General features: G+C 40.1%; 1 protein-coding gene across 2 annotated transcripts in view; it reads left to right on the top strand.

Annotated features, from left to right (window-relative positions):
- The window catches only part of GLRX3 (glutaredoxin 3), a 44,284-nt gene that overhangs the window by 28,503 nt on the left and 1,206 nt on the right, over positions 1 to 14,575 (top strand). For both annotated transcript variants that reach the window (XM_003904419.2, XM_021943865.1), the window contains 6 exons: positions 1,542 to 1,714; positions 1,949 to 2,010; positions 4,162 to 4,219; positions 6,304 to 6,356; positions 10,170 to 10,209; positions 10,300 to 10,392. In XM_003904419.2, the coding sequence (XP_003904468.1) occupies positions 1,542 to 1,714; positions 1,949 to 2,010; positions 4,162 to 4,219; positions 6,304 to 6,356; positions 10,170 to 10,209; positions 10,300 to 10,392 (479 nt within the window). The remainder of the gene's footprint in view (positions 1 to 1,541; positions 1,715 to 1,948; positions 2,011 to 4,161; positions 4,220 to 6,303; positions 6,357 to 10,169; positions 10,210 to 10,299; positions 10,393 to 14,575) is intronic.

Here is a 14,575-nt window from a genome sequence, read left to right as displayed (position 1 = left end):
CTTACATGCTATACAAATAAATACTAGTGCTTCATCTCAATAAACTGCAGATTTGGAAAATGTTTGGAGCTCACTTGTAGATCCATGTTTTAATGGTAAATATGATTTTGGGTGACATCAGTAAAACCCTTTCTTGCAATTAATCTTATATTGAATTTTATGGTTTGATTTTATTTAAAAACAATTGCTGATACTGCTAAGTCTTTTAGAAAGTTTGAATCTGAAGAATAGGTTCTTTTCCAGTGAATTATAACTGTGTTTGAGAAGAAGAATGAGGCGTGAAAGAGTAGGGCCCTACAAAGTGTTGGGAACAATGGGGAAGAATTAGCTTATGGAAAGAAAAATACTTTTTTTTTTTCCAGACTAGGCTAATAGGTTTATAAAAGACTGATATTCACACTCTTATTCTTCAGTTCTAATGTCATAATATGATGATGTCAAAAAAGTACAGAATAAAAATGTGTCACAAAAGTATAATAAAATCATGGAACATAAAATTGTCACTATAGTGTAGTAAAAAAAATTACATTACATACTTTAGGGAATGTAAATAGTTTTAAAAAAGAAACTGTCAAGTTATGACATGAGATGAGAAAGAATACCGTCAATCTATTGATGGTTCATATATAACAACAGAGAAGATAGCTTTAAAATTCAATGTACTGTGTGTATTTCAGACTACAGGAGAACACATGCCTTCTTGATTTTTAATTTATCCTACTTAGAGACAGTGAAGATTGAGAACTATCGAAGTGGGAACTCAGGAAGTAGTAAAATGGCAGTAGAAACGAAACAGCATTGGGTTTTTAGTATAGTCAAGTAGTAGTTAAAAATAACAATTGTAGAATTTTTTTCCTCTGCCCAGAATTGATTCTTATAGGTTCACAACAGGAAGGCTGGGAGGGACTGTCCAGAGCGTCAGGTCAGTCTCCTGATTACTAGGAAAGTGCTGAGCAGAGGCCACCTATGGCCTCATCATGTGTCACCTTGGTGGGTGGAGGGAGCAGGTGTCAGATTCAGATTTCTGGTTTTTTTTAAAGACAGGGTCTTGCTCTGTCACTCAAACTGGAGGCTGGAGTGCAGTGACAATCTCATAGCTTGCTCCAACCTCAGACTTCTGGTCTCAAGTGATCCTCTTACCTCAGTCTCCCCAGTCTCTGGGATTACGGGTGTGCACCATCACCCTCAGGTCTCAGCTTTTTGGCTAGTGCTATTTCTTCTGTGACAAAAAATGTCCATGATATTGAAGAGTAACTTTAATAAATATACACACCACTTTTTTTTTTTTTTTTTAATACTCACAGTTGTGTCAAAAAGTTAAGTCATATCTGAGTGTGTGATATGGTTCAAGGTCAAATAAGGGGATCCAGGAATTTATTTTCTGTTTGTATACTATTCAGCCATGCTAATTAAATCACCAGCAAAATAAGGCAGGCGTCTATGTCCATTAGATGATATGTATGCTGAACTAATGTATTATCATGTGTACGTGTTTCGAGAGAGAGAAGCTAAGTGCTTTATTTTCTTTTTTTTGTGTACAGGTTTCAGCAAGCAGATGGTGGAAATTCTTCACAAACATAATATTCAGTTTAGCAGTTTTGATATCTTCTCAGATGAAGAGGTTCGACAGGGACTCAAAGCCTATTCCAATTGGCCTACTTATCCTCAGCTCTACGTTTCTGGAGAGCTCATAGGAGGACTTGATATAATTAAGGTTAGAATTGAGAAGTCTGTGCTTTGTAAATAATTCCATTTAGAGCATACTTTTTAAAGTGATAAATCTAAGATACAAATTTCTTATGAATCTATATTTACTAATAAGAACCTGTAATGAATACACAGTATTTCTGATTAGTTGATTGATCAATAAGTTGTGTTATGGTGTGATCAAGGAGATTTATGTTATAATAATTTTTTTTTAGAAAACTGACATGTGTGCTTATTTTAGGAGCTAGAAGCATCTGAAGAACTAGATACAATTTGTCCCAAAGCTCCCAAATTAGAGGAAAGGTAAGTATTTTGGAAAGTTTTAAATAGTCTATCATTTAATATGTTAAAAATATTTTAAAGTCCTCAGGTTTTGCATTGCTCTTTCTGTGTGGAAATCAAGGATTTGGTATTTGTATGCCAGAGGTCATAATTTTATTGTTTAGTCAAACTAGCCATGCAAACTTTGGCAAATCTAATTTGGATTGGAGAAATTTTAGCACCAACTTAATGATCATGTGGAAGATCTTCTTTGCTTTTATAGATATGTCATTGTTTCTGTGGAACAACCAAATTTTGCTTACCTCTCTGCATTTCAGAGCCAGGGTCCAGTTGTCTTGTCACTGCTCCTTGGCGTAACCTCAGCACACTCGTGTTTTCCTGGGTGCAGCCTTGGTGACTGCTGCGGGTGCTGCCCCAACGCCAGAGCACTGAGTGACAAGTGGTGAGTGTGAAAAGCTCATCACCTCGCAACAAGCTTTGGGCACTTCTCATGGCCTTTCTAGACCACGAGAACTTACATGAGCAGGTTTTGGGGCTGTGAAACATGTATTTGTTTTGTCAAGGATCTCACTTGGCTTTTGGAGAAGTTCTCTTACAGAAATGTTGGACTTTGGTGTATAAGGCAACTTAATAGGATTTTTATTGCAGTAAATGTGAATTAATATAGAACTTTAAAGAGGAACTTACTATATCAGCAATCAGCCATTCGTAGTTGGGGCTGGAGATTGTAAGATAAACCTTCCTTTGGTAATTTTTTTTTGCCATGTAACATCTTGAGAATTTCTAAAAGTGTAATAATAATAAATACCTCATTTGTCTGTTGTTAATTAATAATTTCTATAAATAATGCTCCATTCCACGTATGTAAGGCTGATCTTTGAGTACTGCATTCTGTCCTGTGGTTTGTACCATTTTCTGCGTTCTTCGTGAGAAAGTGATGCTCCGCATCCCTTTGTTGACTCTGGGCGTCTTCATGTGTGGTTGTTGCCTGTAGCCTGGTGATGCCCATGGCCCATGGAGGCTGTGTGTTCTCCAAGGACAGCTGTGCTTTTTATATGCTTGTATTCGCTGTTCAGTTGATTTTCCTTGTCTGCTGAGTACACTTGCTGCTGTTAATGGCCTTGTCTCCATTGGACCTTTGTTTTCCTAAATGTGCTGTTTCTAAATCTGTGCTTGCGGACACTGAAAGGTAACTGGCTAGAATTATGTAGAAAGTAAAATTCAGCATATTATGAGTAATAATTTAAAGGGCTCCTAGTGAGCAGAGTGCAGGAAGTGGAGTTCATGGACTTGTGACGTGTATTTTGGCAGTACATTGTGAGCTGTGGTTCCCTGTATCCAGGTGGCTGGGTTAGTTATTGGGTTGTCAGGGTCAGCATCGTATTCCTGTATCCATTCATATTTTTCTGAACTTGAGCTAATCCCACTCGGTTGGCAATGTAAGTGATACAGCTTTGTGCATGATTTATGCATTTCATTTGGGATTCGTTTATAAGGAGATTTTTGAGCCTTGAATTGGGAGAACATGGTGGCGTGACCCCACGGAGCTTAGGTTCTTTAGTGACCTGTCGTCCCAACACTGACTTTTCCTGAGATTTGTGACTAAACTTGTGGCTGTATACAGATAATTAAAATTTCTGATAACATATTAGATTATGATGTTGGCAAGACTGTATAAAATATAATGTTAAGATGAAAGTATTTGATTTGAGCATCTGGCATTAGTTGATGTTCTGAGGTTTAACGCTGTCACCCTGCAGTCTGACCTTGTGAGCTTTACACGTGTACAGTGGTGTGCAGCATCATGATGGAAGATGGTGCTCACAAGATCTAGTTCTGAAAGTTTTGGATGGGCTTAATATATAGGCCCCTTATTGAACAATTCCTTACTGAATTGGTTATTATTATTATTTTTTTATTACTGTGAGTTGATGGGCTTAAATTGCAACTTGAAGGAACATTCTTTGCCTTAAAAGCCATATTGTGTTTTACAGTGGCTTAGGGAGAGAATGAAATCAAGGAAAATGTCAACGCATTTGCTTGTTTAATACCACTCAAAGCTGTGAACTGTCATCCTGCCATCCCTCAAATATGCATGTTACTCACGAAGCGGAGGAAAAGTGGTGTTGCATAATTGAGCTGAGCCGTTTTATATCAATTTTCTCTCTTTAGGCTCAAAGTGCTGACAAATAAAGCTTCTGTGATGCTCTTTATGAAAGGAAACAAACAGGTAAAGAACTCAAAAATGGTTTTATTTGTAATTTCTTTTGATGTTAACATCTGCAACAAGGGGACAGTTAAATCTCTTTTTCCTAGCTTTAGCTAATGAAGCTGTAGCGGTATCAGGAAGTTATCCAGGCCTTAATTGGTGCTTACGGAGATCAAACAAAGTAATCTACATTTTGCTTGACTTTATCATCAACATCTCAGTGGGGTGCATTTCTTTCTGCTGCCAAACTTTGTCAGCTAACGTGGTCAACACTGTTAACACTTTACTGGTTGTATGAGTTGTTATTTCATTATCCTTTGTTGGAGTTTGTGGACTGCTGGAGTGTGCAGCTGAGTCACTGGACTTCCTGAATGCAGGGAACCTGGTCCTGCTTGGGTTTGCACCCCTAGATTGTTCTTTTGTGACAGTGGAGGAGCAAACCCTGGCTGTAGCAGGTGTGCTCTGTGTGTGTTTGATGAATGAGTGAAATGGTCAGCAATTCTCATTTGTAATGGGATGGTTCTTGTAGCTTTTTGACGAAAGTGCATATTGATTGTGCGTCATTTTGAATATCAAGTTTGATAGATTACTTCCACTAATAGTTTGAGCAGAACTAATTTTCTTTCAGATTGAGATCAGAGTGGTAATTTCCAGAAACCAGCCATACACATTTATACCATATTTTGTAGTTTTCATAGCAGTTGAACCTCTATTTAATTCTCAATCAGTTGTTGAAGTAGGCAGGGTTGGACAGAGTTTGGCCTATTTTAGAGATAAAGAAACCAAAGCTTTGAAAGGTGAGGCTGTTGGAATAAAGAAACTGCCTCACTTGTTAGCCAGATGCACTGGGCAAGTGACACAGAGAACCACTTTGCCACTTTGCTCATTGGGAAAGGGACTCAATACTTCTTCACAGGGCAGACTCTGGTTGCCATAACTAGTGTGTAAGTTAACATAACTAGTATAATGAAGCTAATTAGTTAACATAACTAATTGGTTAATATAATTAGGTAATGAAAGTAACAGTAACAAATAAAATGTTAATATAAATTTCAGCATTTTGGAATCACTAGGTTAGATCCTAAATTCTTTGGTTTTGCTTCAGTGTATTGAAACAATAGAGGAAGTTAATAATTCCTAGTAATGATAAAGTGACATTTTTTTCTTATTCTTGGTAATTGTTTAAGCAGATATTTATTCTCAAAACTGTTTTTTTCTGGAAACCTAGAAAGTTTTAATACATTTTGGAAACAGTGTTATTAGGGCTATTAAAATGTTTACATGGTACCATATCTTTTCCACAAGATTGCTGGAATTTGGAGTCCTGTGGGATGAAAAAAGCTTAAGATTTTCATAAACTCAAAAAAGTGTTAGTATTCTGTAATGTAAAAATAAATGAGGCCGGGCGTGGTGGCTCATGCCTGTAATCCCAGCACTTTGGGAGGCCAAGGCAGGTGGATCCTGAGGTCAAGAGATCGAGACCATCCTGGCCATCATGGTGAAACCCCATCTTTACTAAAAATACTAAAAGTTAGCGGGGCGTGGTGGCGTGCGCCTGTAGTCCCAGCTACTCTGGAGGCTGAGGCAGGAGAATTGCTTGAACCTGGGAAGTGGACGTCGCAGTGAGCCGAGATTGCACTCCAGCCTGGGCGACAGAGTGAGACTCCGTCTCAAAAAAAAAAAGAAAAAAAAAAAGGAGTCAGAGTCCAGTTGGAAATGGGAAAATAATTGTCATAATCATTGCAAAAAGACTAAGTGAGTTAAGATCATTTTGCATGAGTGAAGTGAAGAATGAACTGAAATCTTTGTAGAAAATCTAGGTTTCACTTAGAGGAACTTTTTGACCACAGAGATTATAAACTGTTGGAACACATGTCATCTCAAGTGGTTACAAACCAAAGTAAGTCTGTGGGTCACGTGTGCCTGGGTTGATGTGCAGATGGTTCGTACTTGAAGAAGGGATTAGCAGAAGCTCTGCTAGCTGAGTGAAAGCAGTGGCAACCATGATGGACAAGTGCTGTGCTGGTTGACAGAGTTTTAGGTACAACCGTGCTGCTTGGGTCATATAAAAAATGTAATCTTTACAATTTTTTTTTTTCATCTAGGAAGCAAAATGTGGATTCAGCAAACAAATTCTGGAAATACTAAATAGTACTGGGTATGTAAATGTTGTTTTCAGATGTCCCAGAGAAGGAAGGAAATACCCTTTGCCACCACTCTCAGGAAGATAGAATTGGAATTAAGCTTTCGTAAAGCTTTCCCAAATCCTTTCATCATTCTACAGTTGTATGCTATTTGTGGAAAGATTTCTCTCTCAAGTAGTAGTTTTTAATAAAACTACAGTACTTTGTGTATTTCTTTTCACTGTGTATATTTCTACTGATCTGATCTCACTGTTGATGTTGCTTTCCAAAGATGTGTGTTGCATAATACAGTGGACCTGAATTTATTATTGCTTATAAAACACATTTGATGGAATAGGAGTACTGGTTTTTCATTATGGTTAAAAATGAAACCAGCTGTGGATTTCAAAACACAGTGTATTCTAGATCATCTGCTATCCATGCTGATTTTTATTGCACAAGAATTAGGTTTGAACTTTTGAGCTGGACCCCTCAGCAAACTAGAGTGTATATTGTTCAGTATTTCTTTGGAAACATTTCATTAACGTACTTGTCTTACAGAAATTTCTGGACCTTAGTAAAAAAAATAAAGTTAAACTTTTAAAACTCAAAAAAAAAAAAAAAACCCCAAAAAATTCCAACCTGGCCAGGCGTAGTAGCTCATGTCTATAATCCTAGCACTTTGGGAGGCTGAGACAGGAAGATTGCTTGAGCCCAGGTGTTTGAGACCAGCCTGGACAACATAGTGAGACCCCTTCTCCACAAAAAATAAAAAAATAAGCCAGGCATGGTCGCATACGTCTGTGGTCCCAGCTACTTGAGAGACTGAGGTGGGAGGATCACTGGAGTCTTGGAGGGTGAGGCTGTAGTGAGCCGTGATTGCACCACTGCACTCAGCCTGGGTGACAGAGCAAGACCCTGTCTCAAAAAAAAGAAAAAAATATTTCTACTTTTCCGTTCTGCCACTGGTGCTTTTCAGTTGTAATGTCTGTATCCATAAATATTTGTATATTTTCATTATTTTTGCTGTATTATTTTATGAATGCCTTAACTTAGACCAAAATAGTATTTTCTGGCTAGTGTCAACCTATTAGTAACATAAAGGAAGTCCTTAGGCAACCTTTGGAATAACTATTTGTCTACTTTCCCAGAGGAGGATGTGTAACTGAGTCCTCACCATGCATAAATATATTTCAGGGAGAATATATTATAGGTAGTTTTTAATTTTTCTCAAATATCCTAGTTGCTAAACAATACAAAAAGCTGAGGGGTGCATATTAAGGTCCATTACCTGGATCTGAGAGGTGTAATGCAAGTTAAATTGCAGTGCTCCTAGTTTTAATGTGCTCAGTGGTGAAGCTGTCAGGTAAGAACAGTGCCATTGATTTTTGTGGTTAAAAACAAAAGCACTTATTTGGAGATATATAGCACATGTTCTGTAGGGTTTGTCAAATATTTTTGTTTATTTCTCATTATTTCATAATTGCATCTTTTAAAAATCATATATTCTAACTGTAACTTTAAATAAATTACTTTCAAGTAATCTTTGATATACTTCAAAGATCTATTGAAAATCGTCAGTTGAATAGCACATGCTGAATACAATTTCAGGGACACAAAAATAATATCGGGCCAGGCACAGTGGCTCACACCCGTAATCCCAGCACTTTGGGAGGCCGAGGTGGGCTGATCACTTGAGGTCAGGAGTTCGAGACCAGCCTGGTGAACATGGTGAAACCCCGCCTCTACTAAAAATACAAAAATTAGCCGGGTGTGGTGGCGCACGCCTATAATCCCAGCCACTCAGGAGGCTGAGGCTGGGAGAATCACTTGAGCCCAGGAGGTGGATTTCAGTGAGCTGAAACCAAGCCACTGCACTCCCACTTGGGTGACAGTGAGACTCTGTCTCAAAAAAAAAAAAAAAAAAGATGTGGTTTTCTTCAGATTATTATGACATTTTATAGAGGCAAGTACAGTGAGTGTATTGTGATGGTAACTTCCAGCCTGTTCCTTTCTTCACTCCTGCCCTGGGCCATACAGTGGGGGCTGGCTTGTTTTTGGTCATTTTGCTTTTTCTTTGTCAACCCTCTGCTGCAGCCCCACAGTGAGACACACACAGTCCATCCCTCCCTAAGCAGCACCAGGTTCCTCAGGTGTCTTCTGAGCCGACACACTGGGCCTGACCCAGCTCATGTCTGTGGTGGAATATCTTGGTAACTTGGCTTTCTGTCCCATATCTGTCTGATCTCCATTGTATTGAAAGCACCCTGTTGTCGCAGAGAGCAGGAGGCTACTTTGGGAGAGAATGACTCCCAGCTCCGGACTTGCTAAGCATGATTGGCTCTAGGATGAGTGAGGCCATCCAGGACCTCAGCTTCTTTTAACGTGAACAGACCATGCTCTTGTTTGGAGTCAAAGTATGTGGAGAAAACTCCTTTTTACTTTTTCTCATTTCTTATCTTTTCCTTTAGTAGCCAAAATACACATGCATGAGTGACTGAGAACCAAGTGTATATTGAGGTTTGAAAGGTACCCTTTATGAATAACTCTTAGGAAGTGTATTGACTGTTAGGACTCCACATATATACACTTGGGCCCAGTGCTTCCTGGATCCTTTATGAATAGTTTTGTAACTCATTGTTTTTATCACAGTATTAAGAGATCTGCCACCTTTAGTTAGTTCAGCTTGAACAAAGACTTACATTGGGTTTTTAAAAAAACATTAGGTTTACATTGGGGTCCTTTTTTGCTCTTCTTTCAAACATTCCTTTTTTGGTAATTGCTTCTGATTTATCCTGTCATTTAGTTTTTTTTTTTTTTTTTTTTTTTTTTTTTTTTTTTTACTGTTCCCTGCACCATAGACAGTTTCCTTGGGAACTTGTTTACTAAATAAACAAGATTTCCCTGTGATGGTTTCAGTTTTATGGAAAGTCTATAGTTTTTTTTTACATGTAGCATTTTTTTGACCACTTTTGGGAATCGCACCTGTACCCTCAGGCACCCTGCAAGGATTTAGGCATATGTGCTTACTAATACCTGACCACCTAACGGTGAAATCACTCTGAGTAGATACAGTTGGACATTCATGCAGTGATTTTTCTTTGTACGAGTAATGTTCATTGTATGGCATAAAGCCACAAAGCTTTCATTGGCCTTTTGTACATTAAAAACAGCACCCTCTCTGAAATAAGTTTAAGTGTGGAAAGCATGTCTCTTGCTAAGGTGGAGGGAACTGGCAGCGTGGTTGTCATCTGGCTGCTGAGCCCTCCAGCCTCCGTCCGCGAGCACTACTACTTCCTGCTCCACGGGCAGCTTCCAGGAGGTTAAGAAGCAGCAGCCGGGGGTGGATTAGATATTAGAAGTGGATGAGAGTGTTCAGTTAATGAAGGCTTGTGCAGATGGGGATGTGGGTCTGACCCAGGGGTTGGCAAGTTGCAGGTGGCTGCCCATTTTTGTAAATAAATTTATATTGGCACATAGCCACATCCCTTCATTTATATGTTGTCTGTGACTGCTTTTGTGCTGCCCAGCAGAACTGAGCAGTTAAAACAGAGACTGGCCTCTAAAGCCTGAAGTGTTTACTGTCTCACTCTTTAAGAAGACGTTTCCGCATCCCTGGTCTAACCCAATATTGTACGGAGAAAAATCCAGATAAAGTTGTATCTTGGAATGACTAATTCTGTGTAGTAACAGACAGATTAAGAAGTAAAATCATTTCCATTGGTCTATAGTACATTTTGTTAGCAACAAAATAGTTTTCTTGATTATTTTAAAAACATCAAATGCACAGAGGTTTTACAATTTGATTTAACTGTATTTCCAGTTAAAATGTCTTCTCTTTTTTCCAGTGTTGAATATGAAACATTCGATATATTGGAGGATGAAGAAGTAAGTTCTGTGTTTGATGTTTCACCTTTGTCTTAGCTTTAATCATAAGGGCCTGACAGGATGGTTTCCGGACTCCTGTTGTTTCTTTAGGTTCGGCAAGGATTAAAAGCCTACTCAAATTGGCCAACGTACCCTCAGCTGTATGTGAAAGGGGAGCTGGTGGGAGGATTGGATATCGTGAAGGTAAGTCAGTTCTTCTGCTCTTCTAAAGAACGGAGAAGACTTTGGTGTGTTTAAAAATGATTTCATATTGAATGGAAACTTGAGAGTTGTTTTTGACTCCTGTTTCCAGCCTGACTCTCAGGCATTTCTAGACCAGTATCACCATTTCTGTGTGCATAAGTACGCTGCCATTCTCACTGTCCCCACCTGGCAGCCGGTTCTTACTTCCACACCTGAACTAGCCATTTCATCCCCTTTCTGTGGGGTGATCTTACCTGCCACTCAGGGTCCTTGTGAGATCCTGCTTCAGCTCCCAGCCAACAAATTATTTTTTCTTGCCTTACTCACCTGCCCTTGGGTGCATGGACTGACAGCAGTGTGAGGCCTATGACCCAATGCTGCCCATCCTTGCCACAGAGGCTGAAGATCACTGCCCCGGTCCCCCGAGAGAAAAAATGTAGGTCGCTTTTTGGTTTTCAGATGTTTGGAAATCTGTTATCTGTTAGATTGTAAGTGTTTTAGAGAAGACACCATTTCTTATGTATCTTGAGTCCTTCCTGATGCTTTGTGTATTTTAGGAGTTCAGTAAATGGTTGTTGGATGAATAAGTGACTTTACTTCTTGCTTGAGTTTTAAATGGACATGACTTTGCTCATATTTAATGTCTAGAATTTAGGGCAGGCCCACCAACTAGCACCTGTGTGCTCCATAGCTCTTTGATTAGCCCAAAACAGTAAACAGAAGCTGTAGCTTTAATATCTACCCACAGGCCCCACTGCACCCCAGGCCCACTGTGGGCATGGTGGTATCGAGGAGGGTGGTAGCCGGGTGGGTATAGAGAGGAGCTAGACAGGAATGTTGGGCAGGAATGCCAGGTTCTGCTCGGGGACAAGAACAAAACTGCCCCAAAAGGTGGGCTGCCGACTGCCCTCAGACCTTCCTCTTGCCTCAGTCCATTAGAGAATTTTCTGTGAGGTCAGATCTTCCGACTTTTTATGTGGAAAACAAATAGCAAGTAGTACTACTTCTAGTTACGTTGTAAAATAAATTTTTTTTTTTTTTGAGACGGAATTTCACTCTTGTTGCCCCGCTGGAGTGCAATGGTGCAATCTTGGCTCACTGCAGCCTTTGCCTCCCAGGTTCATGTGGTTCTCCTGCCTCAGCCTCCCGAGCAGCTGGGATTACAGGCGCACACCACCACGCCCCACTAATTTTTGTATTGTTAGTAGAGATGGGGTTTCACCATGTTGACCACGCTGGTCTTGAATTGCTGACCTCAGGTGATCCGCCCGCCTTGGCCTCCCAAAGTGCTGGGATTACAGGCGTGAGCCACCACGCCTGGCCAAAATAAAAGTTTTTAACACATGCTTTTGTAAAGTGAAGCACTAGCGTACCACTGAAATGACATCAGCACTTTGGACCAATATGTTTTATAGAAACAAAGCTTGAGCTCCATTGACTGCAGAGGCTGTTTTTGTCCTGTGGTGGCCTCTGTTTTATTTCCTGTGGAGTTCCAGGTTTGATCTCATACTTCTTCAACAAGCCAGTGAGACATTTTTCCTGGGGAATGGTCTCACTCCTGGAGGAAAAAATGTTTAAGACCATATATAGCTCTTGTATAGCCCTGAAGCAGCAAAAACAGATCTGCATTTGTTTCTCCTCCGGTTCCCTCCCTCCCTCCCTTTGTCTCTCTCTCTCTCTCTCTCTCTCTATATATATATATATATATATATAAAATCTTATTTTTGTAAGACACAAACAGTACTCACACCCCAAATACTCTTGAGCCTGTTCTTGTCTGAATGTTTTATAGCCTGTACCTTAGCCATTGGTAACTCTTGGGAAGATACAATCAATAAATCTCATTTAATTCTAAAGCTAAGCTGCGTGGATAACTTCTTTTTAGTTATATAACAGAGTGTTATATGATTTTTTTATGTTCACCTGCTAAGAACATACACATTTGAAATGTGTGATATTGTTAACATTTTTCCTTGAGAAGATACATGGAATAGCTCTTTCGATGCCATTTTGATCTGTTTCTTGCAGAATGCAGTTCTTCATGTTCAGTTCAATTAAAAGATGTTTGAAATGGTCTAATCTGGCTGGCCTCTTTGGAGCAATGAGCATTTTTTTTGTTGAATGAGTGACTGCATAATGATTTCGTTACTCAGCCAATCTAGTGTCCTGAGAAAATTGTGAGTTGTTACTGCCTCTGAAGAGTAAACGGTTCACTGCTGCTGTTGCAGTTTGTACTTAACACAGTTTGTTGAGAGAGATTTAGAAGATTTGGTTTGGTTAGGTTTAGATGTTTCACCTGCCGACTCACATTAACAGCAGTGAGGATGGTGAGGACTTCTGTTCCAGGCACACTGCTTTGGTGCTTTAAGAGGCTGCTTCACGTAATCTCCCAAGCAGCCTCAGAGAGCAGAATTCTTCTGTCAGTAGAAGAATGAGGAAACAGAGACATGGAGAGGTCAGGTGAGTTGTCAACCATCCCATCACTAGTAATCCATTGAGTCCAGATCCACCTGAGGGCCACCTGCCCTTGCCCACTCAGCTGCGTGGTCCTCTCTCTGCCTCCTTGAGCGTGTGCTCAGAAAAGTCCTGCTCGGTCCCTTGGAGCGGCAGGGTGTCTGCTCGTTGAATAGTAGAAGAAGATCCCTAGACATGACAAAGCCGTCTGGGTTTTGTGTGACAGCATCATTCCTATTTGAATTTCATCCAGAGAGGAGGTCATACGGATTTTAATGGTTTTATTGATTGATGTTTACACTGCTCAGTGATAACCTGAGATGTTATATCATATTAAATGTTTGTTTAAACCAGAAAATTTTATTTATCATGTCTCTCCTTTCAAACTTGGGGTCTATACTCCAGATTTTAAATCTGAAAAACAGGCACAAGGAGCATGGCGCCTGTACTGCAGTTCCAGTCAATCTAGTGGTAGCTCTTTTGATGCCATGTGTGTTTCTGAATTGTTAGGTCTTTTTGATGGTTTCTGCTTTTCCTGAGACAGAGATGTATTGCCAGGTTGGGTTTCAATAGCAAAGCCTGTTTCCTCTCTGTGAGTGGAAGAACGGGAGGGGAACAAGCATCAGATTTGAGTAGGCTTTTAACGTCACACTGCTTTTTTTGTTTGTTTGTTTTTTGTTTTTTTTTGGAGACAGAGTCTCACTCTGTCACCCAGGCTGGAGTGCAGTGGGGTGATCTTGGCTCTTGGGTCACTGCACCCTCCACCTCCTGGGTTCAAGCAATTTTCATGCCTCAGCCTCTTAAGTAGCTAGAATTACAGGCACATGCCACCACACCCACCTGGCTAATTTTTGTGTTTTTAGTAAAGATGGGTTTTGTCATGTTGGCCAGGCTGGCCTTGAACTCCTGATTTCAAGTGATCTGCCCCCTTGACCTCTTAAAGTGCTGGGATTATAGGTGTGAGCCATTGCGCCTAGCCATGTTGCTTCATTCTTCAACCTTGAAAGTCACTTGATTTATTTTCCTTATTTATTGCTGTAGTTTAAATAGGGGGCTTCATTGGCTCCGGTTGCTCCATTTCCTAATACTAAACAATCTGTTGGTTTTAGGATACCTTAACTTCATTTATTTATTTATTTATTTATGAATGAATGAATGAGATGGAGTCTCGCTCTAGCCCAGGCTGGAGTGCAATTGCATGATCTTGGCTCACTACAACCTCTGCTTCCCGGGTTCAAGAGGTTCTCCCTGTCTCAGCCTCCTGAGTAGCTGGGATTACAGGCACCCGCCACCATGCCCGGCTAATTTTTGTATTTTTAGTAGGGACAGGATTTCACCATGTTGGCCGGGCTGTTCTTGAACTCCTGACCTCAGGTGATCTGCCCACCTCGACCTCCCAAAGTGCTGGGATTACAGACATGAGCCACTGTGCCCAGCCTTATTTATTTATTTTTTAAGAGACAGATTTCACCATGTTGGTCAGGCTGGTCTTGAACTCCTGGCCTCAAGTGATCTGCTTGTCTCGGCCTCCCAAAATGCTGGGATTACATTTGTGAGCCACCACACTTGGCCAAGAATACCTTGTTATTTTTTTAACCTGATAGTGTATTCAGGTTTTATGGCACATTTAGTTTGAGAGTGTTAAAAGACTGGAGTTTTTTGTTTTTTTTTTTTTTTGAGACTGAGTCTGGCTCTGTCGCCCAGGCTGGAGTGCAGTGGCCGGATCTCA

The sequence above is a fragment of the Papio anubis genome, chromosome 11 (genome assembly GCF_008728515.1).
Source record: "Papio anubis isolate 15944 chromosome 11, Panubis1.0, whole genome shotgun sequence".
Classification (NCBI taxonomy): Eukaryota; Metazoa; Chordata; class Mammalia; order Primates; family Cercopithecidae; genus Papio; species Papio anubis.
The sequence above is the reverse complement of the archived record's forward strand: the minus strand, read 5'-3'. Positions and strand labels throughout refer to the sequence as shown.